This window comes from Ciconia boyciana, chromosome 1 (genome assembly GCF_034638445.1).
Source record: "Ciconia boyciana chromosome 1, ASM3463844v1, whole genome shotgun sequence".
Lineage (NCBI taxonomy): Eukaryota > Metazoa > Chordata > Aves > Ciconiiformes > Ciconiidae > Ciconia > Ciconia boyciana.
This window is the reverse complement of record NC_132934.1, coordinates 53780970-53806117: the sequence shown is the minus strand read 5'-3', so window position 1 is coordinate 53806117 and position 25148 is coordinate 53780970. Positions and strand designations below refer to the sequence as shown.

The following is a 25148-nucleotide window of genomic DNA, read 5'->3' as shown; positions in this document are numbered from 1 at the left end:
TTTAAGAGTTAAGGTGCTACAGCTCCTTACGTTACAAACAGTAATACGTAAACTATAACCACTATCTACACAGTGACAAAGCAGCAGATCCACAGGACAGAAATCAGCTTGATTTTAAGTAGACGAAAGCATTTACATCAACTATGAACAATTAAAATATTCTGAGCATATATGCATTCATCTGGCATTAAATATATCAAGTGGTGCTTTATTAAACCAGACCCTGTCTCAGCGTTCTGCTCCAAACCAGTATGATCTACATTAAACTACTCATTCATGAAAGATAATTTATAGTCCCAGTAATCAATTAATCCAATCAGACCATTCACATGATAAAATATTAAGATTTTTTTAATGCTTAAACGTGTAAAAAGAAGTCCCAGAAATGTGGTAGATGTTAAAAGTGGAGAAAATAGTTCTTCCAACCAACCTCTGCAAATGAAGTGGGAGAAAATTAAGAAATGTATAAGAAATTTTGAAATTACAGAGGTGGATATGAAACAAAAAATTACATTACATCACCATCTTGGAAGCCATTAAAGAGAAATAAATCAATTGAAGAAAAAAGGAATTAAAAACTTTATCATGAAACAGACACTTTCCTATACTCCTACAACAGCGTTATGAATAATAATAAAGATTAGAAACCAGTAGAAAATAATATGAAAATACAGTTTTCAGTCCCAAGAGGAAGTCTATGCTCTCATACTGCACATTTTATAACCATTATGCTAATTAAAATCTCCCAGGAACAGTTCCATTATTGATTTAAAAAAAAAAAACTTCTAGAAATAGGCTACGTAAAGAAATAAGTTCAGTCCAATACATAAAAAATTGATTTATATTTTTTAGCTGGTACCTGCTTCATTAAGCCATTAGCAGGTGAATGTCTATAACTAACTCAACTAAGTACACTTTTCCTGCTTCTATCCATACCAGCTCCCTGCTCCAACTCCTACGTGTGTGATGGATCAAACATTAACACTGACAGGGGAGAAGGGCAGGGAGGAACCAATGACAGGGGATGGAAGATATACACTATACCCACTATTTAAAAAATACACATTTTCCAGTATCAAGTGTGAATGTATTGAGCAGTACGTGACCAATAACGAAATTTCAAACTAATACAGCATTTCTGAAAGCACTTCTGTTTAATGACAAGTCAAAAGAATCAGAAAGTGAGTATCTAAATCTGATAGTATGGGACATCAGCTATGGTTTGAATATTTTATGATGGCTATAAAAAAATTAAATGTGAACATGTTAAAGACTAAGTCATGAACATAAAAGCAAAGGAAATTTTAAGGTAGCAGTCAGGGTGCTTTATTTTAGAAACTTCATGTTTGTTTTCCCTTTCATTTTTGTCCTCTATTTTACCCGTATACACTCATGCATTTTTTTTAATGAATAATCAAATGTAACTCAATATACAAACACATGATGTTTTACCAAAGCCTCCCACTGTGCAAAGCAAAATAGTCTCTGCACTAAAATACTGGAAAGCATTCCAGTATTACTCTGGTCTTTTGCCAGAAAAAGATTTTCCTCCAGCTTTTGGGGCGGTTATTTTTAGAAGCTTGCCAATGTTTTTTTTATAACCCTACTTTCCCATCAGTTTATTTTAGTCATAAGGTATACAATACAACTATTTCAGTTTTAAAATGAATTAGCCTTTAAAGTTTGAATAGTAGGAAGCTTTAATTTCAAAGCTACTGTATGCACAGCCAAAACAACAGAAAGCTGACTTACCTAGTGCCGTGGTTTTTAACCCCAGTCGACAACTAAGCACCACCCAGCCAAAACCAGGACACCTACCATTAATATATTTAGTACTACCACAATAAAAGTTAAACATAACTACAGTAGTCTTGAAGTGCAAACCATTATCTCCTTAATTCTGCTAGTTTTTACAACTGAGCTGACAACAAGAACATTAAGTGACCTTACCCTATCTATTTCTTTATGATCACACTTTCTAAGCAGAAAAAAGGTCAAGTGCCATATTATGCCAGAAAAAAATGTAAGTGCATAAAGACTAAGTTAACAAATCCAAGATGAGCTGAAATACGTTAGCATTTATGTTATGCCACTGCATATGTTAGCAATATGTTATTTCATGTATACATGTATAACCAGAAAGACTCATAAATCTTTCAAACAAACAGCAGCAAATCAACTATCAAATAGCACCAGACAAACATATGTACACAGGTAAGTAATTTCCTCACATTCTGTTAGGTTGTTATTCAGTCACCCACAGAGTAAGCAAGAAAAGACAAGACACATTAAAAAAAAAAAAAAAAGTAAATGTTCAGAAATCCTGGAAAACCAGCAAGGCAGGAACCCGCTGGAACTCTGAAAAGAGGAATAAAATCATACATATCTACTGTCACCAGAGATGGAATATTTGTAACTGTCCACTGACTTAAAACAGGAACCAAATTAATCCATATTTGAAATCTTAACTTCAGCTGACCAACTTCTGTAAGACTGCTGACTTCCATTTGTCCCAAGAACAAAGATTTCTGATCAGCTCTACTGCTATAATGCTAAAACTCCAAATTTAACTATTTTACCTGGCTACAATGACTTAAATTACTACTTGTGTTGTTGTAAAGTGACAACACCACAGGCAATTAAGCCCTTACATCCTGCTTGTCTGATTACAGTACACATTTACTGCAAAAAAGCTAAGTGCTTGTAGCTTCAAATTAGATATACATGCTTGCAATACAGAAAATATGTGCATCACTTCACAAAAGTGACTGCTAGCACTTGGAAAATGACAGCCAGCCACTTCCATATCGCCCAGCCAACATTCAAAAGGTACATGCAAAAGAAATTAAAAATAATGTTAAAGAACAGATACATTGCAATACAACACAACATAAACTGTTTGTATCGCTGCGTAGTTTTATTTTGCAAGGGCAAACTGAATGTTGACATGATGTTACCTAACTAGTAATATTAATAATGAATGGTAATTGCATGTCAAATCACTAGCCATCTAAAATTCCCTGCAGTACAACTGCTGCTGTATTTTTAATTGCCTAATGATAGCATATGAATGTACAGATGTCAGTCAGGTTTTAGAGAGATACTGCAGGATCACATGTGGTAACACCTGAACTAAAACTCTGCAAAATCAGTGGTCAGAACACTCATTCAAAGCTTGAAAAATGTGACCAACAGGAACCAAGTTACATACACTCTATCAATTAGGCAGTGAAAGAAACTTGCTACAACTCTCCACACCTTAAAGCTACACCTGCTACAGGTCAAATGCTCACTGGGCGCAGAGATTGTATAAAACCTATCAAAACTACCATACTTTCAATGTTATCACTTCTTTGTAGAGTTGAATAAGACCAAAAAAAACCCCAATTGGTACATTGGGTAAATTCAGTAAATACTAGATGTATAGAGCTCTGCAACAGCTAGACAGACGCTTGAGAATACGGCAAAAGTACCTGCTTAACATTATTCAGATTCTGTCACAATCGGATCACATATTCTCCACAGATTATTTATTCTGCATAGTATGTTTCTTCTCTACTTGCTAGTTTATTTTCCTACCATCTAACAGATTGTATATATGTTTTCCAAAGTTATTGCTTTGTGTCCATTTCTTTTTGGTACATCTGCAGCAAGCTGATTCATTGTCTAAGTGACTTCACAGCACTTCAGCAGCAAGTTTAACTGAAGGCCATAACTTGTTAACACTTCTATTTAGTCATTGAAAATTGTACTTCCTCTCCAAGTTTGGAAAAATACTTTTCACATTTCTCCAGTACAACAAAATAATTTTCTATAACAGTTCTTAAACTCTGTTTCTGGCAAACCTTCTTCCAAAGTCACAATCCCACTTTCATTTATACATGTGACTTCAAGTGACTCAAAAGTTTATATACTTGTGCTCTAAACCGCGATACTTTAAGGAAACTAAAAGGGAACAACACTGATCTGAAAGCATCACAGGGAAGGCACAACCCACAACCTCCTCCTCTATCCCATGCCTTCCTGTTACTGTATCTCATGACTTAACATTTCTAACCCCTCCATTTCTGTATGGCAGCTGAGCAAAAAACTACAGTGTCTTTTGCTGAGAACAAATGATGGCATACTTCACGACTATTTTAAACTGTAAAAAGCCAGTACTGCTGCCAAAAGAAGCTGTAAGGTAAAACAAGTTGGGGAACCAATCCATGTTAAAACAAACTTCTTCCTTCTTGTCAGATCACTTTTAACTCAGATTAATTCTTGATCTTGGTCTCAAATTGTATGCTATGAATGCAAAACCACTTCTTTCTCCAGCAGTGAAGGCTTAGAGCAATTATCACCTATGTAGCTGAGAACATTATATTTAAATAATGTTGAGTTCTTTGTTTCATCTTACTTACAGTACTACCCTTAGCATTAGTCTGCCCAGTTGGATTTTGTTTTTAAATGCCACTTACCAACTGCTACCTATCAGTCTGTTATCTAATGCTTATAAACTTAGGTCTTTACTTGACAACCCACCTGTTTTGTTGATTTTTTAGTTCCATTAAATATCTTCCAAGCAAGACCATTACCACCACTGGCAATATGTCGGCCAACATCAAATTCCCTGGTAACAGGATTTCCCATGACTGCACTGGTGACATCAGCCGTTACCTTTGTAACGGTACTCTTCAATTTATTCAGCATGGACTCCATTGTCTCAACTGTGCACCAAATGTATTATCCTACAAAGACAAGAAAAAAAAAGCTTCACAGTCCTCTCACAATTTCTGTTAACATAAGATACATATTGAAAACTATAACATCTAACCAAGGATCCAATAGGATACAGGAGTAACCCACAAAAAGAATACTGAAATATAACTTCCAGGGCTTTGCAGTTATACATATTCACACTGCATACACATATCTGTGTGTGCATGCCTGGGGATTATATGTCATTGCTTTTACTCCTCAAAAACTTCTGAATCTCTTGATCATTCTTCATTAGATCTAACAAAGCAATTAAGGACTGAGAAATTCAACCATTTCTTGAAAATAGGTAATTGAATAAAGCAGAGAATCTATAAACTGCTCCCATGAAGGGAAAGGTTGACACCTTGTATATCAATATCAACCAACAAAGAGAACTAAATCTGAAGGAAATCAGGCTCCTTTAATTCTAGTCCTCATGGAACTACACATTTTCTGACGGAAAGGATTGCTTAAGATCCCAGACCAGCAAAGAATAGATGTGTATTATACAGAAGACAAGTAAAAAATGTGTTCTTTCCTACACTGTGCTTGTCAAAATACAAACTCAAAGTTCAGTATTTTACCCATCAGATTGCTGACATTACTATTTGTATGATCTAAGTATTGATGAGCTTAAGTATTAATCAGGGGAAGGAAACAAGAAACCATCTTTTTATGCTTTATTTTAACAAAATTGTACAAGGAAGCTTTTTACATCACCTTGCAAATTTAAGAGCTAGAAGACTGTGGCAGCTTACAATTTAGTCCATCTTCCCCAGTCATGTGTACTTCCACAGTTTCCTAAGTTGTCATAATTAGTTCCAAAAAATCTGACTTGCCTATTTTGCCAGATAGAAGTTCTGAAGCCTATGTCCCATTTACATACAATTGTGTCTCTGATAATGGATACACAAGAAAGAATGAAGACAGGAAACAAACAGTGAAAAAAAAGAGCTAGACATTCATCTTCCTTATCGGTGTGAGCAAAGATGAAGAGAGAATGCAAGAAGAAATTATTTCCTGGAATCAGTATTATATGGTATATTCAAAAGCAACATTTAAGGATATTTCTTCATTCTTTCTTTCAAATAAGGTGTGAAGAGTACTATTTCTTCAATAGTACTATAGTAAAATAAACTAAGATAGCACATCAGGAAATGTACTGAAATCTGCAGAAATACTATTTTCAATTATGGCCTTATTTGTCATATACTCAACTCATTGGCATATAATTTGTGTAAAACTACTTCTTTGAAAAATAGAGAATGTCATTCCTGTTCAAATGGAAGAGGCAAAATTCTGTTGTGATAAAGAAGATGTTTGCCAAGTCATGGTAACAAGGACAAAAGAAGCAAAAGGCACTAATAATCCAGTGAGCGCTGGGACTAATCAGCCCCAACGTCCTTCTGATCGGATGTGAGGTGCTTGCTTGTATGAATTAAAGTTCTTCCCACTGTATTATATACATTTATAAGGCAATGTTCTGGTCTACACAGATTATCTGGTGTCTATTAATATATGCATTTATGCCACAGCTTTTTGCACATTCAAGACACAGATGGAGTTTGTTTCCTTGTCACAGCTCCTTAGCATCACAAAATTCATAGCAACTTATTTTTGACACCTGTATACCTCAGTCAAACTTGACTGAAATCAACCACACTAAAGTTATCTGGACATGCACACCTTCTCCCCCTGGTACTATAGACCTGATTCCATTAGAAATCAGGCCAAATAATCTGATTAGTATTAAATTGGAAAGGTAGACTTGTTTTCTAGAAGAGGTAATAAACATACTAACCAAAACTTCTTAAAAAGTTATGAGTTACTGAACAATTTACTCCAGTGTGGATATGTGTATCAGTATTAACCTAGTCCTAAGCAAACACTAGCACAGTGCTGGAAGCAACACAGCTATGCTGCTCTATCTTGACTATTGTTGCAGTTATATCCCACCTTCGGTACTCTTCCACAATGAAATGTAGAAACACACTAATGGTGTGGCTCCATAGACTTCTCCAATTTCCCCGTCAGCTGAGTGACACAACTTTGTGCTACTAAATGAAGAACCAGACTAGGAGTTTTAAGAAAATATATTATAAAAAAGAAAGGTATCCGGCTGCACAGATCTCGATCTTGCAAATACTCAACTTTAAAATCAGAAATAGTAGTTATGGCTTCAACGGGACTACTCAGGAGCAGAACCAGATATGACTACAAGCACGTTCAGGGTGGAGTTCGTCTTAATTATGGGGACTGTGAGTTTTAGATATGAGAAGCTGAGTCTGAATATAATAAGATAATCTTAAAAATAATTATGTATTTGCTTGGTATATATTAAGTGTTTTCTTGAGAACATAGCTGGAAATAAATTACAGAAACATGGAATTCCTTTATTAAGTAATTTTATTACAGTATGGGACCTTTTATCACAATATATTAATTTTACTTTATGAATTGTGCTACGGAAAAATGCATGCAATTCTTAACTGTGCAGCCCAAGACCAAACAGCTATTAGACACTGAATAATATTCCTGTATAAAGGAACTTTTCATTAACTTAATAAATAGGTAGAAACAAGGATCATGGAGTATTCTGAATAGGAGCTATAGGTATCTCCAGCTCCCAGAGATTTTATTCTGTAGCTATTCCATGGGGCAAACTCTATATGCTAAAGGACTATAAAATCAATCCTAATTAGTTTAACATAACCACAAATCTAATTTATTGCTTTTTAAATCTTGCGCTTTTTGCATTGTTTCATTCACTCCCAGCCATCAAACCTCCAGTACCAATGCAACACAACCCTGCGTTCAAATTCTCAAAACTAGACAGATGCTTTGCAAAATTAATTGCAGAGCTAGTATGAAGAAAATGCATGTGCATGCATGTTCAAATTCCTTTGTATAAATTTGAAAGGGAGCTTCTCTATACAGATGGTGGAAAAAAGGTATCGTATTGATTAAATCAGAAGTGCCCTCAGCTGTGGGTGACAGACTAACTGCATTGAGAAGCCTGGAAAAGCCACTAGGTGAGAATGTTAACAGCATTCCAGTGTCTGAAGGGTTAGGATTTAAAAAGCAAGCCTGGTAGGCCCTGTCCAACCTGTTCCTCTCCAGCTTGCCAGTATGCAAACTACTGATTAACTTATAGCTAAGAGTAAGGAGTACTGAGAAACTTACTTCTCAATAAGCAGCTTGGGTTTTAAGTTTACATCCATCTAAAACAGTAAATTTGTAGAAATCCTCACGTCAACATTTGCACTGTAATCTAAAATAGTGTATTTTGCTTTATAAAAATGATTGTTATTACCGACTTCAGTAAAAACTCAATATATGTCAACAGGAACAATGTACCTAGAAAATCCATGCCAAAAAAAATATATCTATTTTGGGTAGTATCTATAATACCACAAGTCATGATTATTTAACCATATCTGAAATATGCAGCTTTAGCTCTCAACTGTACAAAAACTGGTTTGTTCCGTTCTTTTAAGACTGAACTACTATTTACAGAAAAATTAACAACCACAGGACAATAAAGCAAGTGCCACCCACAATGAAACTTTCATTTCAAGTTAAAAGGTAATAAATGAGAAAAGTACATGACCTTAAGAGTAACAGCGTTCAGACAAGCAACACAGGACATGCAATAAATGTTTAAGAACTTTGATTTCTTCCTGTTTGAATTTCCAAGAGTAATATTAATACTACTGATACTGAGTCCATGAAACTTGGAACCAATCCTAAAAAGAAATCCAGATGGTCAGTCTGCTGTTTTCATGAATTCCTCTCACAATCGATAACGGTCTTTATGCTGATGTACATCAGCAACAATACGTCAGCACGATGACAACCTAATCATTTGGCAAGGTAGTAAGCAACAGCCAACACAGCAATAAGAAATGAGGCAAAACATTCAAAACGTTGAAATAAAAGTAAACCCAAAACAAAGATTTCTCACCACTCTTTAATCCTCGCTCATGTAAAACAACTGTGTGATTTAAAACTATTAATTTATCCTTGAACTAATTCATAGCTTCATCTGATGTATGGACATGGGTGCACACGGTACAGCAGTGCATCATACCCTCTACCAGAATTTTCACCTATAACAAGCTGGGATTCGCTTTTGTGAACCAAGGCAGCAGGCAGGTGTGTGGGTACTTCATGCCACCCAACCCAAACTCCCGTCTCACCGATCTGAGCCAAACAATAATGAATTCACATAAGAAACAGGCGCTAGAACCAGGCCTCCGAAAAAGAGAAAAAAAAACAAAAACCCCCACATTTTTCAGGCACAACCAACCTTTTGCATCTGTTACAAAAACAACAGGAGGATCAAACGCAATGATGCACTGTGCACAGTGTAGCTGTCACCTTCATGATTTTTATTAATTTCGGTACTGCGCTGCAACTGAAAGCCTACCAAAACCTCACGGAACGAGATCCATGCACGGGGATCTGTTTGTCGCCTGCTGACAGGAGAAACCTAACCTATATGCCGCACAAACCCCTGGATTGTCTCTTGCGGGCCAGTCCTCCTGGACGAAGCATTTACTGTTATTTACAGTGAGACCGGACTCGTACCGCTCCGCCAAGAAAGCCCCGCCAGAGGCGCGCAGGGAATCCCCTCCTTCCCGCTGCCCGCAGGGCCGGTGACTGCGCTCACTGCTCCGCGGGGCAGCCAGAGGCAGCGTGCCTGGGGCGGGCGGCGCCGCGGACAGAGGCGAGCGGCGGTGAGCAGCGTTTGCGGGCAGGTGATCCGCGATCCGCCGGCTCGGGCAGCTCAACGGTCCCCGCCAGGCCCTGCTCACGCAACGATCGCGCCTCCAGGGCGGCCCCCTTTCCATACACCCCTCAGCGCCGGGATCCCGGGACGCGAGACCGCCAGCCCCAGCCCCTGCGGAGCCAGCGGGCCCTGCCCGCCCCGCGCAGTGGCACTAGGCCACGGCAGCCGCTCCTGCCCCGCGGCGCGGGGGACAGGCCTCTTACCTGAGTCCGCGCGAAGCTGCCGGCGCAGCGCTCGGCTGCCTGTCGCCCTGTGGGCCCGGCGGGCCGCCTGTCACGCCGGCTCCGTCTCTCGCTCCGGCCCCAGCTCGGCCCCGTCTCGCTCCTGCTACTCCATAGCGACGGCGACAGCCAGAGTGCTGAGGGAGGGGGGCGGCCGGAGCGCGCCTCACTTCCGCCCCGGAGGGGCGGCGCTGGGGCGGTGGCCGGGGGAGGTGGAGGAGGGCGGGAAGTGATGCACTCTCCCGGCTTCCGCCAGCGGCACCGGCCGTGGTTATGGCGGTTTATTTGACTCCGCGGTTCAGGAGGCTCCGGAGTCAGAGCGAGTTAGAGCCGCGGCGGGGGAGCGGGCGGCGGCGAGGTGGGGGAAGAGAGCCGACCCATCCTCCGCTGCCGCGGGTTTTTCTTCCTCAGCGCCTGAGGGGCTGGCGGCGGCTCCGTCCGGTCTCTCTGGGGAGCGGAGCGGGCTCTGAGAGGCCGGCGCGTGCCCGCCCGTTGGACGGGTGCCTCTGGCTGCCGGCGCCGCGGGCGGGCGGGAAGGAGCTAGCGTGGGGGTCAGCAGCTGTACAGAGGAGAGAGGAGCTTCATCCGGCTGTACCCCCAGAAGTCGTGGTTAAGGGGGGCGCCGCTGCTAGGGTTGGGCGTGGAGCTGTGTCCAAGTGTTCGGAGCGAAAGGTGGGAGGCAGGGAGGTTTAATGTGTGGCAAATGTTGGTTTGTCGTCTGCTGAGCTGAGAGTGATATGTGGAGGAGAAAGTGGGGGCGGCAGGAGCATCTCCCCTAGGTGAGGTTGAGAGAGCTGGGACTGCTCAGCCTGGAGAAGAGAAGGCTCAAGGGGTTCTCATCAATGTCTACAAGTACCTGAAGGGAGAGTGCAAAGAGGACGGAGCCAGGCTCTTCTCAGTGGTGCCCTGAGAGGTTGGGGACGCTCCACCTTTGGAGATATTCAAAAGCTGCCTGGACACGGTCCTGGGTAGCCCTGCTTGAGCAGGGGAGGTTGGCCCAGATGGACCCTACAGGTCCCTGCAAGCCTCAGCCATTCTGTGATTCTGTAATGCATTAATGTGTGTGTGTACATACATACAATATGTGTGGTAACAGCAGTAACAAAAAAACCTTCCTCGCCTGTTTTTAGTGTCTTTTTGTTCTCTTCTGTTGACTCTACCCTAGTGGGTGTGAGTCAACTTACAAGAAGGACTGATTCATGAAGTATTATGTTTCTCTGTCTTTGTAAAATTAAGCTGATTTCTGGATAATTTTTAAATATATGTATATATAGAAATAATTTCACAGAGTAAAAATATTTTTTTAAATGTTAAAGTAAAGTTTCATAAACATCTGTAAAACTTTCATATAAATATTTTGCAGATTGTGATGGTCCTTTTCAAGCAACTCAGCTGTGGAATAGTATTATCCATGCCCTTCACAGTCAGGTGGAAATCAAAAAACGTAGACAACATCTGAAAACATATAAAAACTGTTTCACCGGCTCAAATGCTGTTGATGTGGTACTGAGCCATCTTATGCAAAGCATGTACCTAAGCTGCAATGATATTTCTCGGCTGAAGGGAGTCCGTGTATGCCAAGCGTTGATGGATCACAAGGTGTTTGAGCCAGTTGGAGCAAAGCTTTACTTATTCAAGAATGAGAAAGAAACAGAGTTTGAAGACACAAGCACTAGTCTCTATAAATTTGTAAATAGCAGTCTTACTCCTCTTCTTCCGAGAAAGAATAAAGACAATGAGAGCTTGTCTCCTGAGCAAATCTGTAAACAGAAGACAAAAAGACGTTCCAAGTGAGTTACCCTGAACTATTCTGATTTTTTTTTTTTTAAAGTTAAGGTGGGTTAACTGTAGATGAAGTTACATCTGTCTAACCCAGGTATTGGAGACTTCTGAAAACTATGTGCCAGTTTTGAGAAACATCATGCCTAAATCGCAGATGCTACCTAATATTTCTTGGTAATGTTGAACTGCTTTGATCTGCCCTTTGTTATTTAGAATAGTCTGGCACAGTAGCATAAGCCTAGGAATCATTTTGTTTTGCAATCAGTTGTGCTGAAATCTGAGAATTCGCATGAATGAGCTACTTGCTGAAAGCTGGTAAAAGAAATTGAACTAATAAACAGTATTTGGAATCAATATCCTTGCCCTTTCCACAAAGCAGATGTGGATGGTTGGTTTTCTAGCAGCAGGATAGACCCCAGATACAATGAAGCCCTAAAGTCCTGATTTAACAGCAATTTACGAAATGACAGAAAGATAAGTGTGTCCTGATCATATTTGTTGTACATCTAAGTTTGGTTTTTTTCCCCCTAAGCAGAACGAAGTGTGAAACAACACTTTCAAACCCCTTAGCATTAGAAGCAGCCAATAAAAAGAGGGTAGAGGAGCTTCTTCAATCAATAAATGTTCATGCATCTTTACCTCCAAAGATCATGGTTAATGAACCAGCTCATCTGCTTTCAAAAAGAGGTGAGGATTGGATTTTTCTTTTTAAAACTTGATTGTTCTTCACTGTATCTACTTGGAATGAGTACCTCATTTCTGTTAAACACTGCCCCTCAGAGTCCTAAATTTAACATGTCACTAATGACAAAATAGCTAAACAAGTGCTAAATGGATAAATGCTCATAGTAAGTAACTGAAGGAAACAAAACCGGATTAAGTTTTTGCAGGATGGTGCTATTCTATTTATGCAAATACCACTTCAGAAGGAAATAGGTTTTAAGATTAAGTACATCTGTATTATATGATTCCTTTGCTATTCACTTGTCTCTTCTTGTATATATTACTAATTAGAGTAGGTTATTATTAATTCTAATATGATGGGGGAGAGAGGTGTTCTCTTTAAAGCCTTCTTTCTTAGCATTCCTATTTTGATTCCTTGTTCCCCAACACAGAAACTTCACACTCTGCTGTTTCCTTGTTTTCTTTGAACACTTAAAACATTCTTGAGTGAGTAGAAACAAAGGTTAGTGTTTTACATGAGATCTTATTTCTGAGGGTGTGTTTTTGTTCATGGTATCAGTAATAGAAGATGTCTGGAAACAGCAAACTCTGCTACGGCTGCTGCAGTTAATTGATGTTCCGCTTCTAGAAGATATCTTGGTGTCTTCAGTGAAGACAAAACCAGACTGTTCTGGCAAAGAAGAAGACCTGATTATCTCAAATACTTTCCTGGACAGAGAGGTTACATGTAGCTTAAACTTGCCTGAGTAAGTTATACATGTATAAAATGGATTTGTTAGTAAACGCTTTATTTTACTCTTGATCAAAGATTTGTGTTAAGTGAACAAAATAGACATTGTACCAGTGGTATATTTGTAGACAGCAGTGGCATTAATGTACTTTCCTTTGTTGACTTCTTTTCAGAAGTGGTAAGGGAATTCACAAAAAGTTTGTTTAGGATTAGACATTTGAGGATTTTAAGTATACATCAAAACTGTAACCTCAAGTGTCGAAAACACTCCTAGTTTCTAGACCAGACACTTCACTCTTAGGTCTCTATAACAGATACTAGAACTTGAAAAAATTTATTCTGAGGCTTTTTGTTTGTTTGTCACAGTTCCTGGTGGTGGTGCTGTGAAGATATAAAGCCAAAAAGGCATCTATTGTTAGCAACAGAAGAAGAGAAGCTAAGCTGTAGCACTGAAGAATGCTTATATAATGAGAATGTAAAAAAGAAAGTGGCCGCATGTCATCAGTGCTCTTTTCCTTAAATGTTCTCTTATTTTTGTAGTGTTCCTGTTGATTGCACTTGGGCTGATCTCTATCTTAGCATGTACTTCTAATGACTATGTCAAGGCATGTCTCCTCATGTGTGTATGTCTTAGTGATGCTTATTTCTGTCAAATCAATACAATTTTTATCTGTTTGTGAGACTGAGGTCAATCTGTGCACCTATCTTACAGTTTTTATGAATTCTTGCTTTAGGGAGAAAATATTGGTATTTTTACATATGTTTAAAGTTTTATATAAGCTGATGACACTCCAGGTTCCAAACTAGGTTTATTGCTGGATAGCGTCTTAACCCTACGGGTTTTTCCTCCCAGAATGGCTCAATGAATGCTGTTTCTTTTGAGCTTTATACTTCCATTGTACTTGATTCTTGGGTGATTGGTGGGTTTATGTCTCTTAAAATATCTCATATGTGGTTCTCACTCTGTATTATTCTGTGTTAAGTCTCTCTAACATTTGGGTCTTTGCTAATATATCAGATGAGTGTTAAGATAATTAAATGCTTGCTTCATTACTTTATCCTACAGTTACTTAAGTGGGGGGCTGGAGTAGCTTCTCACAAGTTATTGATTCAGTTAAAATTATTTTCTATCCAGAGAGTCAGATAAAATTAATTCTCCCTCTGCCCCCCACAGATCTATAATTTTAGATTTCTTCTGTACAAAATGGTTGAGTTAGTGACTTTTTCCTCTGACCTTCCAGCTTCTTTGAACAATGAGTTATCTACCTGAATTTTAGGTTCTCCTTGCATTTTCTCTCCCGAGTTAAGTCATACAGGCAACAAATGCTCAAGAAAACTCATGCCTTTATAATAGGTCATAACAAACTGCTTCCACAGTCTTCTGGGATTTAAACTATTTTAATTTTTTTCTGTTTTCAAACTAATTGTCGTCCTTGTCTTCTGTAAAGATCCAGTCCCTTGCTTTTTCACCCTGGTTAGCCCTGGTGGGTTTTCATTGTGTGTGTTGGAGTAACAGTGGGGTGGTGTTTGGTTTTAAATACTAGCTGAATCAGGCAAGTGTCCTGGGGTCAGTGACAGTCTGGCATGATTGCAGCTTGTTTTGATCTGGGCATACCTCAGGTGTATTGTCTGTAGCATAGGAAAACCGTGGAAGTTGCTTATTTTGAACTACTATAGTGAAATAAGTTACGTAAACTGCTTAAGCAACAAGTTTAATGCTGCGGTTCAAATATGTGACTATACCTGCATGGTTATTTCTATCTAATTTTCTTTAAAGGATTAAATAAGAATAGGCAAAGCATTTTACATTAAGCACTAAAACTAACTTTTCCTCCTACAGGCTTGACAAATGGCTCTATGCTGCAGTTGAATGCTTGGAGTATTTCCCAGACCAATTCATAGTGATGGTTAGTCAGCAGTTACCTCAAAGCACTAACAAACCCAGCAGTCTGAATACATACAAGAAGATTCTTTTTGACATTATAATAAAGTACTATAGTCAAAAGAAGGACTCCCTTCTTGCCACTCAGGATCTCGATATTCATTCAGGAATTATAGAACTTATAGGTAAGAGCAACCTGGAACAAAAAATACAAGTGAAAGTTGTATAAAGGATGTAACGTACTAAGTGCTAGTTGACTGAATCGTGACACCATTTGCAATGCTATTGCAGATGCACTTGAATTTATAGGTTGGAAGGGAATGCTCAAGTCGCTAGTCAGAACCTCTGCTCAAGGCAAAGACAAATTTCAAAGTTAGATCAAGTTGCTTAGGGCCTGGTCCAGCTGAATTTTGAAAATCTGCAAGGATAGAGATTCACCCACCTCTGTGGGTAACCTGTTTCAATATATAACTACTCTGTGAAAATTTCTTACCACTAGTCAGAATTTCCCTTATTGCTACTTGTGAATAATAACATAAAAGTAAAATCATTGCTATAAAGTTTTCTTGTTAACCAGAATAAGGTTTTGTAAGTTCCGGACTTAGGGCTTTTTTAGTAATAGAAGTTATTTAAAATTATAAAAGGGACTGTTGAGATTGTGATTCATGCTGTGATCCCCACCAAAAAACCCTCCCTACATATGCTCACAAGTAAAACAGAAGGGTTTAATTTAAATTTAATTTAAGTTTAAGATTAATCCTACCCTAAATAGGCCCTGTTACTTCTTCAGTTCTGTAGGGCTATGGAGTGTTATCAAAAGTTTCAGTTTTTGGAGAACTATGACAAGCTTACTGGCATAGGAGCACAGTTGGCCTGTGTAAAAATTGGAACAGAGTGGTGGATCCTGTGGCCAAAACCTCATGAAAATACCAAAGGCGTTTTGGTATTTACTGGTAAATACATTTTTGGTATTTACTGGTTTTACCAGTAGTATTTTGCTAAGGGGAAAAACAATCAAATTATAATAGAAGTCATGAAAGGGAAACCATTGCAAAATTACATAACCCATCCACAAAACAAAAAAGCTAATTTGAAATAACTGACTTAGCTACTGGTAACTTCTGCTAAATGTTCACTTAAATTAAAAATGTTATTGCTCATATATGCACTTTAAATACAAAACTGATATGAACCAATATTATAGAATATTACTACATTAGAGAATCAAAAGAGCCAAATCTGTAGGCAAGGGAAAAGACACTGATATAATTCTGCTGAATTACTCTAATGCTTTAGTTGCTTGTAGGTCTTTTCCTTATGAAGTATCTGGTTGATCTAAACTACATGACCTGTGAATGTCCAGGGCTATTCTTGCTTGTTCTTGTTTTAATTTTATTACCTTTCCAACTTGAGTGAGACTATCTCACAAGCAGTTTCTAATGCTTTATTGCTTTCTGATGAAGTGGTAGCCATAATTTTATTATTAGGAAATGATTCTGTGTTTGAATATATTAGCCTGTGTTATTGGGTCCTCAGCTGTGTTCTAGTTCATACTAGATCACTGTTAGGAGATTGTGCTTTAACTATTTTACAACCATTTTTCCCTCTCAGTGCTATGGAATAGATTATGGTCTTCAGTGCATAACCACTTGGATTCTAATAATAATTTTAAAGTAGAATCCAGTGCGGTTAACCTTATTTTGATAAAGTGCTGTTGCACTAGAGTCAGAACAAGAGAAAGCTCAAACTAGCTGTGAACACTACATATTTAAAACACTTTCAAATTTAACTTGAAGTGCTGCAGTTAGCTAAAGTACAACTTCATTTTGTGATCAGTGTATATATGGTTATAACTATTTTCCTCAGTTGCTAAACAGCTTGATTCAAGATGGCTGATAATACAGATCTGTTGTGAAGGCAAACACGTTGCTGTGCTTGTTGCCTTTAAAATAAACAGATCTAGGGTACTTTACTTATGTTACAGATGAATGCAGTTGGTCAAACTAGTCCATGTGGTTTATTGAACCTTTTTATGTTGGAACTTTTTTCTTTCTTTTTTTCTCCTACAGTCTTTCAAAGTAACTCAGTAAAGCTTTAATCACAGATCAGAGAAACTCTTAAACTTTTCTATAGAAATGCTTGAACTTCCTGTCTTCATATCTACACTTTTGCCTGTCTTGATCATGTCCTTTGGCAATTCTCTTTCCTGCTGTTTTGTCTGGCCTTCTTTTGGAAAAGGGTCACTTACTTGCTCTTTTGGTGTTCTTTTTAAACAAAGATGGTTTCAAATGGCTTGTGCCACACCTCTGAAAGTCCTGGATTATTTCTTATCAAATATAACCTCTGTCCTAGTAATAGGACAGAGGCCAGAAAATCATACATAGGTTCTATTCCTGTATCTGCCCTCATCTTGCTCTTGCCTTAAATTACTTGGCTTTTTGATAGTTCCTCACTTTCAAAGTGAAGTTAACTAGAATTCTATAAAAACCCTTTTAAGATTATGAGATTATTTCCACTTTACCACATTTCCTTGAGAAATTTATAACTTAATGGCTTAAAAAGGACGGGGGGGGGACGACAACAGAGGGACACCAACCAACCAACCAAAAAACCAAAACCCAAACAAAAAACCCCAAACAAACAAAACCTCAAAGCAATGATAAAGTTAGAATTGTTCAGCTCATTAATTACTTTGAGATGAATACTGGAATATAATAAGATGATGTGTAAACACAAACAGTGCAAACATCACTTCGGTGTTTGCACATTGTACACAGGATGTAGTAATGTCCTGTATATATTGTCCATCTGTTCTCTGACTAGCTATGGGACAAAACTTTTAAGCTTATATTGATTAAATGCTGTACTGAGTCTTGTCAAAAGGTTTTAGAAGTCACTGAGAACTTGCTTTGTTTAGAGGGAAAACCCCCCCAAAAATGGGATTAATATTGGAATTTAAATATGTATTCTTGACTCTGAAAATGAACAGTTCCACTGGATACACTGTTTTACTCCATTGCAGAAAAAGGAAAAACAGATCAAGCTCTAGAGGCATCACAACTTTATTTAAAATTATTAGCGCCAAATATCCGAGAAGAGCTACATAGACTCCTGACATTTGTAGCTATTGCATCCGAATCTGAGAGCTACAAATTACAAAAACAAGTAAGTATCTGTTATGTTTAGTGTGGGAAATAGCACTTTTCTATACTAAGGCTAACCTTTTTTTTTTTCCCCAGAGTTAGAAGTATTCTGTTTACTGCCTCTCAATGTGATTTGTTTTAAAACAAATATCAGTATGTTCTTCCCACTGCTAGCATCCTGTTATACTTACTCTTCGCTGACACATTGCAAGTAAATCTAATGCCAGATCTGGGCTCTTCTTTGTCTAGTTCGATAACAGATCGGTGATCATCAAGACTTGTACAAAGTTCATCTTACAAAATAAGACATTGTCAAAACCACAGGCAGAACTGCTGACTCAGTTTCTGATGGACAATCACTGTGAGCTCTTCAAGGTAGCATTTTCCTTACCTCATTGGCTTTGTCATTTTAAATGTTAAGTGCCATGAAGTGCCTTTTTGGAGATAAGAGGTCTGAGGAGCAGAGGTTAATATTCCGTCCGTTACAGTTTAATGGTACAGTCAAGTAGGGCAAGAAGCTATTTCAGACTGTGGAGGACACCTTTTTGAGAGCTTTGCAATCCTTTACATATATTATACTTTCTCTTTATTTGCATCATTTGTGTTAAGAAAATATTTGAAGTGTTAAGAAATTCTTAGAGGCCTTCTGGTACCTTGTTTCTGATGGCTGTCTGCTAAATTTTTGGGCTTCTTAATGTCTTTGTCCTTTAGAAGTCAGCTGACATACTCTGAGTGATATATAATATGGCATGCTCTAGTGCCCCAGTGTACATGGACAGCTTTGACAACTCTTAAGAGTTCCTTTTGGTATTTTGAAATGTTAACTTCTAAATTAAAGAAATAAATAGAACCACAAAATGAAATAGCCTTTCTATTTAACTTGATCAGTTATGTAAATATACAGATATATTTGAGTCTCCTTTATTTACGTTCCATCATATTGTCACACATGTGAAAAGACGCAACCTTCCCAAACCCTATATTGACTTTCTGAATTCAACCAGTGCATTAAAGTTGTGATGCTTCACTGCTGTTTTTCCTCAACTATAAAATTCCTCATTAAAACACTAAACTAGATAGAGATGAACTAATTGTCTCAGCTGTTGTAAAATAGCTGTAAACTGCTCTAGACACTTATTGTCCAGTTACAAATAAGCCTCACAGAAACATTGATTTGGTTTCAGTAAAATCTTATTTTTAGTTCTTACACAACACATTCATTTCCGCGTCTGACCTCAGCTAAAGACACATGGGAGACTTTTTTTTTTAATTAGCTCCAGTTTAGTTTGAAAGTATCAAATGGTTACTATGTGTGTTAATATACAGCCAAAACCAAATACTTTTTTTTAAGTGTTCTGACGTGAGGGTTAGGGCTTTGATTCATGATTGGAGATAGAGCCAGATCTAACAAATGAAGTGCCCACTGCTTCGTAGCAGTGACAGCACAGTGGATGGTGGCTCGCTCTTTCATAACTGCAGCTGAGAGCCTTTTGTATTATATAAGCTGAAATCAGTTCAAGGTCTACACTACAGTTTTTGCTGTAGTTGAGTGGAAAACATCATCTAGAACATCTTGCCTCCTATTTCTTCGGCCAGAAATATCAGGAATAAACAGATACATGTGGTTTAGTGCAATTTTTTGAGCGATTTTGAATGTGTACATAAATGTAGGCATAGATTCTTCTGCAGTTAATTATGTGACTTTTAAATTGATCATCTGAACACTTTAGATTCTCAAAATACAGAAGTATTGTTTTTGTAACTTTTTTCTTTGTCGGATTGTATTTTCAGACTCCTTTATCTCTTCTGGAACTAACTAGTAGGAGACTTGAAAGTTTGCTAGAAGGACAAGATCCAGATATTGATTCAGGTAGATGATGTGATACACATTTTTATAAGAACCTTTCTATACAAATTGATTTATCATCGGTTGACTATAATTTCGCATAGACTATGTTCTTTTCCTTTATTAGAAGTGAAGCATTAAAGCGACTAAAGCTAATTCACTAAATAATTAAATTATCTGCTATAAGCAAAACACTGATCTCTGAATATTAGAGAACAAGGATTCTATTAATTATCTACTTCAAACACATTACAAAATTTTTTTACCAAATAATTACTTCTGGAGAAATTAATGCAAAATGCACTTCCCGAAGTGACTTGCTTATAATTTGGTTTGTGAATTTGATGTGATTTTATATCTAGGAACAGCATTCTTACATTTCTGCCACAAGACACCTAAAAATTCTCATAGAGCTCAGTAGTTTGAGGTTCTAATAGATGTCTTGAGCACAGACCTTGATTGTTTAGCGTTCTGAAGAACTCTCTTCCTTTTTTTGGGTAAGCACAAAGTTTATTAAGAGCTTAAGACTTACAGAAGGGTAGTGTAGCCTAAAAGGAAGGCATTTGACACTTGGTGTGTATGTGGGATTAGTGTTTTCCAGCTCATTTCTTTTATGAGCTAACATTCCATCTGGCCTTGCTGCCAAAAATATCTTTCAGCACTGTGATTAAAAGGCTTGGCTTAATTGAATTTCTCTCTGACTCTTTAGCTTCTTCCTTTTGACTCCTGTATTGCCAGTGCATTATGTGCTTAAACATTGAAGAGAAACCATTAGGGAACTGAGTAATAGTATTAAACAGCACAATAACTTACAGTATATTTAATAGAGCAGCTGTCTGAGAAGTAGTTTTGATACAGAATCTTTTCCCATCTGTGTTGGGTTCTGGAATGTGTCCAAATTGCTTCCAGTTCAATGTTCTGAGTATTGCATGTTGTGTAGCCAAAGAATACGGAGATGAGCAATAGAGGAAGGAGTTGCCTGTCTACAGTATACTTGGAGCCTGTGTGATCTCCGTCAGCACATTGAACGGACAACTGAAGTACAAACCCCATACTATATTCTCCCTACTAAGTTTTGGAGTTTCAATCTGTAAATGCATATAGATTCCATCTACTTGTTGAAATAGCTAGTTTGATCTGATTGTAAGCCCTCCAGCATGGCATATTCCTGTTTCCTGTGTGCCTCATATTCTGGTGTCATTTTCCCTTTTCTCATGGAGGAGACAGGAGGAAAATCTTTCCTGAGAGCTACTGAGCATTCTTAGCTGGTGAACTTCTGAAGTGCAGGTGGGAGCAGGAGGGAAGGCTGGGAGACTCTGATAAGAAAATGAGTCTGTCTATTGCAGGAGGGTAATCATTAGGTCTGGTGGAAATAAACATTCCTAAAAACACTGAGGGAACTCTGGGGTTGGTTTTAACCTAGTAAGCCACTTGAAACCACTGGACTAAAGGATCCACTCTGAAGTTTTAAGAGTTAATCTCTTTGCCAGAAGTTGTTAAGCTTTCCCTTTTGAAAGAGCTATGTTTTCTTGATCTGACTCTACTAAGCCATAAAAAGTATTTCACATTTGGTGTTTGACAGACTTATTGTAAAAGAAGGGAAGGACAGGTCCGGATGAAAATTCTGGCAGCTTAGGTTATTACCACTGTCTACATGAAGCCTTAAGAAGATGGTGTTTGTACAGAAGGAATAGTAAGAATTTTTTCCCTTTTAGGCAATTGACACTTGTTCAACCAACTTGCTCGCTAACGCGTGGAGTAGCTGAATACCAGTCTTTCCTCAGGCTGGAACTCACCCGTCCAATGACGGGGCTTGAATCCTTGCAGGGCAGTACTTTACTGCATAGGTTCACAAGATTTTTATAGCTAAATAGTGCTTAAGTTGGCTATCTCTCAGGCTCCAGTTCTTTGCTCTGCCCTCACCTTGAACCGCTGCCTGTTCCATCACTTCTGCTTCTGGTGCCCAAACCATGCTGAGCTGGATAGTCACCTAGAAGTTCCTGAATTGTATTTCTGAATTAAGAGGTGTGGTTCAGAGGCAACTGTTTCTCTAAAGTATTTATTGACTTGCATTATGTAGTGGGCCTTGCTACAGATCTGATTCACTCACAGGGAATCACTGGATCATGACAACTGCAAGGTGCCATTGTCATGTAGCATTCTTCATTATGGCTTCTATTTGCAAGAACTGTATTGGCTCTTTGTCTTGCAGGCCTGTTTGCAATACAAAATCATCTGTGATATTACAATTGTAACACTGCTTTTCAATTTTATTTTTGCAATTAGTGTTTAGATGTTCATCCATGCTCAGTGGAGGGCTCTATGTTTCACATTGTTTGCAGAGAATTGTAATCGCATCTGAACTGGAATATCAATATACCTATGTTTCTGATCATATTTTTTAATCAGGCCCTTATCGATGCATTAAACTTAATCTGAACCTCTGATTTCTTACAAAGGCTTCACCTTCTGTCAGCGCGTGACAACTAAAGAATATGAAGATCAAAAACAACAAACAAATCAGTATCTTCTTGCATTGGTTCAAGAGGTGGACAATGACCCCACTATTCCTTTGAAACAGAAGAAGAAATTAATTAAAGAATTCCGAAAATACCATTCTCTCGTCTATTGTAGTGGTTGTAAAACTACATGTGAATTTTGTACTCTAAATGGTTAGACATCAATATAGCCTTTTTTTTTAAAAAGGGAGGGATGCATATGAAAATTGCTCATGATACAAACCATTTTCTTCTTATGTCCTTACATCTTCAGTTATAGGAAACTACAACTATGCTGCTAAAAAGCATTAATTCTATTTAATGACTGTTTTAAGCAAAATGTATTTAATTACTTTTATGACTAATGGCACACTGCTTGTGTTGCTTTGAGTTCAGGGTTTGGCACTTTTTCCCTTCTGTCCCACGACCCCATGGCTTTCTGGCTGAGCCAAGTCTACATTCAGAGCCGTGCTTGGGTTGTTAACCAGTAAGGTTTTTAATCTTTTCAATCTGTAGTTCATAATCTAACTGTAATCTAATCTTAAACTGTAGATTGACTCCTATGAGTGTTGTAAAAGTGTATAAAGTGTGTCAAAAATGTTAGGAGCAGGTCAGTGGGTTTTGAATCTGTGGCAGACAAGATTCATTAGGCAGGGGAGCTGTGTGCGGTTGCAGTCAGTAATTATAGCCTGTTACTCCTTCCCCACTCTGGCAGATGTGCTGCTGCTAATCTAGCAGTTATGCAAAAGTAAGTAAAAAATTACATTTTGAAAAAACTTGAGGAATAATAATCTTGTTTTAGATCTCTTGTTGTACTTAAGCAATTTGTTTTAACATGAGGATACTTTGATAGTGTTCAGTTATTTGTCATAAATAACTGATTGATAGTGTATAACCCTTTGATAGTGTTTATGGATCCATAGGGCAAAGCCTGTCTTGACATATTGATGGTTAACTGTACATTGACAAGTAAATGTTGATTCAAATCATTAAATAAATATGCAATATAATGTTATAGGGGTTAAATTACTTTTTCCATCCTCATGACAGACATTTGATCATGTATTGGACATAGAAACATAGAATTGAGATTGGAAGGGACCTCTCGTCTAGTCCCACTGCCCAGCTCAAAGTGGAGTCAATTAGTGCAGGCTGCTCAGAGCCTTTTCCAGTTGAGTTTAGAATATCTCCAAGGACAGAGATGCCACAACCTTTCAGGTGAGTCTGGTCCAGAGTTTGACCAGCCTCACAGTATTTAAAAAAACAACAACAAAAAAAACAAACGCACACTTTCCGGTTAGGTAGAATTTCTTGCATTTCAGTTTGTGCCCATTGCCTCCTGTCCTTTCACTGGGCACCACTGGGAAGTGTCTGGCTCAGTCTTTACTCCCTCCCCTGAGCCTTCTCTTCTCAAGGCTAAACAATCACAGCTCTCAGCCTCTTCCTTGTATAACAGATGCTCCAATCCCTTATCATTTTAATGGCCCCTTTGCTGGACTAGCTCCACTATGACCATGATTTTTTTATTGTGAATATGCTTCTTTAGATATATACATCCTCAACTGTTCTTCAAATGTGTGGTCAAGTTACCAGGATACCAAAGCTTTCTGAAAACAAGTGCTGTTTTCTGTTATAAATTGAAATGGTTACACTGTTAGATAAAACCAACTATGTGTACAGGTAATAGGTAGGGTTAACCTGCATATTTCAAGTAGCCTTACTTAAATGACCTCACCCTGTTAGAGATCAGGGCATGTAGTTGAAATTTCTGTCCATGCATCCCTATTTATGTACTTGTTATTTAACAGTGACTGTCCAGTGTAAAATAAATAATTTCTGGAGGAGGAAAAAAGACCAAGTTTCACCTTTTAGAGGTGAATGCCCTAATTACTAGACTACAGGGCCATGTATTATTTTTCTAGCCCGGGGGGGGGGGGGGGGTTGGTCATTCTCCCAGAAAAGGGAGCATGTACAGAAGTAGGTTATCGAGAATTGTAAACAGGAAAGTATTTCCTGATTAAGTGCTGCTGGTGTTGAGTAGTGGGAGAAGGGGATTTTAGTTTGGGTTTTTTTTTTTCTCTCTCTCTCTTCAGTCCCTTTACTAGGTCTCACTCAAAATACTGAACCTGGTAACAGGGAGGGGTGATAACATGGCAGTTTGTAGGCTAGATGGACTGGGAATTGCTTTGGGAAAAACTATATCTTTAAAAAAACAAATTCTTGCACTTTGACTTGATTAGAACTTTCTTGTGCTAATTAAAGATTATGATAATAAAGCATTGCATAAAAAGTGGTGAATCAGTCTATCATTTCGTAGTGCTTTCATAAGGAAGAGGCAGCTCAGTGGGTGTAGTACTGGGTATCAAACAGTAAGGAAATGCTTCAAGGGGACAGCAGGAGTTTATAGCTGCCAGGTGCTTTCCTTCAGTTCATGGGACAAGAAGTCAAGATTGATCTAGTTCTGCAAAGGAAAGCAAGAGCTCTTGAGAGTCCTATTTTATTCACCTAACCTGACAGGAGGATCTGCTAATTTTTAATCTTCTGTTGAAAGAAATGTGATCTTATACATTTAAGTATAAGGGCCTGCTGAACAGGACAAGTTTGGTGAAATACAGATTACTGGTTTTTATTGTTACACTTTCAGTTACATTCCAAAATTGGGAAAACTTTATTGAACTTTAGTCTAAGTTCTGTCACTTATTTTTAACAATATTTGACACAGAATCATCTGGTAGGGAAACTTGGACCTCTCATTCATTTCTATTTATGAGTTCTAGCATAGAGCTATCAAATTAATTGCCAGTATGAATTTGTAGTTGAAGTATAAAAT

The 25148-nt window shown here is 38.1% G+C and overlaps 2 protein-coding genes across 5 annotated transcripts in view; one reads left to right on the top strand and one right to left on the bottom strand.

Annotated features, from left to right (window-relative positions):
- Window positions 1-9954, bottom strand: part of SCYL2 (SCY1 like pseudokinase 2) — a 38724-nt gene extending 28770 nt beyond the window's left edge. Inside the window, exons 1-2 of one of the 2 annotated variants that reach the window (XM_072866172.1) lie at window positions 9736-9954; window positions 4525-4730 (exon numbers count right to left, since the gene is read on the bottom strand). In XM_072866172.1, coding sequence (XP_072722273.1) covers window positions 4525-4701 — 177 coding nt within the window. In that variant the 5' untranslated portion in view covers window positions 4702-4730; window positions 9736-9954. The remainder of the gene's footprint in view (window positions 1-4524; window positions 4731-9735) is intronic. The other variant, XM_072866181.1, reaches the window with a different exon arrangement.
- A 42-nt stretch (window positions 9955-9996) lies between these two features.
- On the top strand, window positions 9997-24610 carry DEPDC4 (DEP domain containing 4). 3 transcript variants are annotated; one of them, XM_072866148.1, is made up of 9 exons: window positions 9997-10111; window positions 11117-11543; window positions 12071-12222; window positions 12779-12965; window positions 14790-15016; window positions 17854-17996; window positions 18224-18349; window positions 19766-19844; window positions 22280-24610. In XM_072866148.1, the coding sequence occupies exons 1-9, from the start codon at window positions 10027-10029 to the stop codon at window positions 22495-22497; spliced, it is 1644 nt and encodes a 547-aa protein (XP_072722249.1). In that variant the 5' UTR covers window positions 9997-10026; the 3' UTR covers window positions 22498-24610. The 3 variants fall into 3 exon arrangements, with proteins under 3 accessions (XP_072722249.1, XP_072722241.1, XP_072722260.1); XM_072866140.1 differs by having other exon boundaries at window positions 12068-12222; XM_072866159.1 differs by having other exon boundaries at window positions 10012-10425; window positions 12068-12222.
- Window positions 24611-25148: the final 538 nt, after the last annotated feature.

Excerpts from the sequence above, each read along its gene's own strand:
- DEPDC4 (XM_072866140.1), top strand. The coding sequence starts at position 10,027 with ATGGCGGTTTATTTGACTCCGCGGTTCAGGAGGCTCCGGAGTCAGAGC. Across the intron at positions 12,223-12,778 it reads TCATCTGCTTTCAAAAAGAG|TAATAGAAGATGTCTGGAAA; the intron begins GTGAGGATTGGA and ends TCATGGTATCAG. Across the intron at positions 12,966-14,789 it reads TGTAGCTTAAACTTGCCTGA|GCTTGACAAATGGCTCTATG; the intron begins GTAAGTTATACA and ends TTCCTCCTACAG.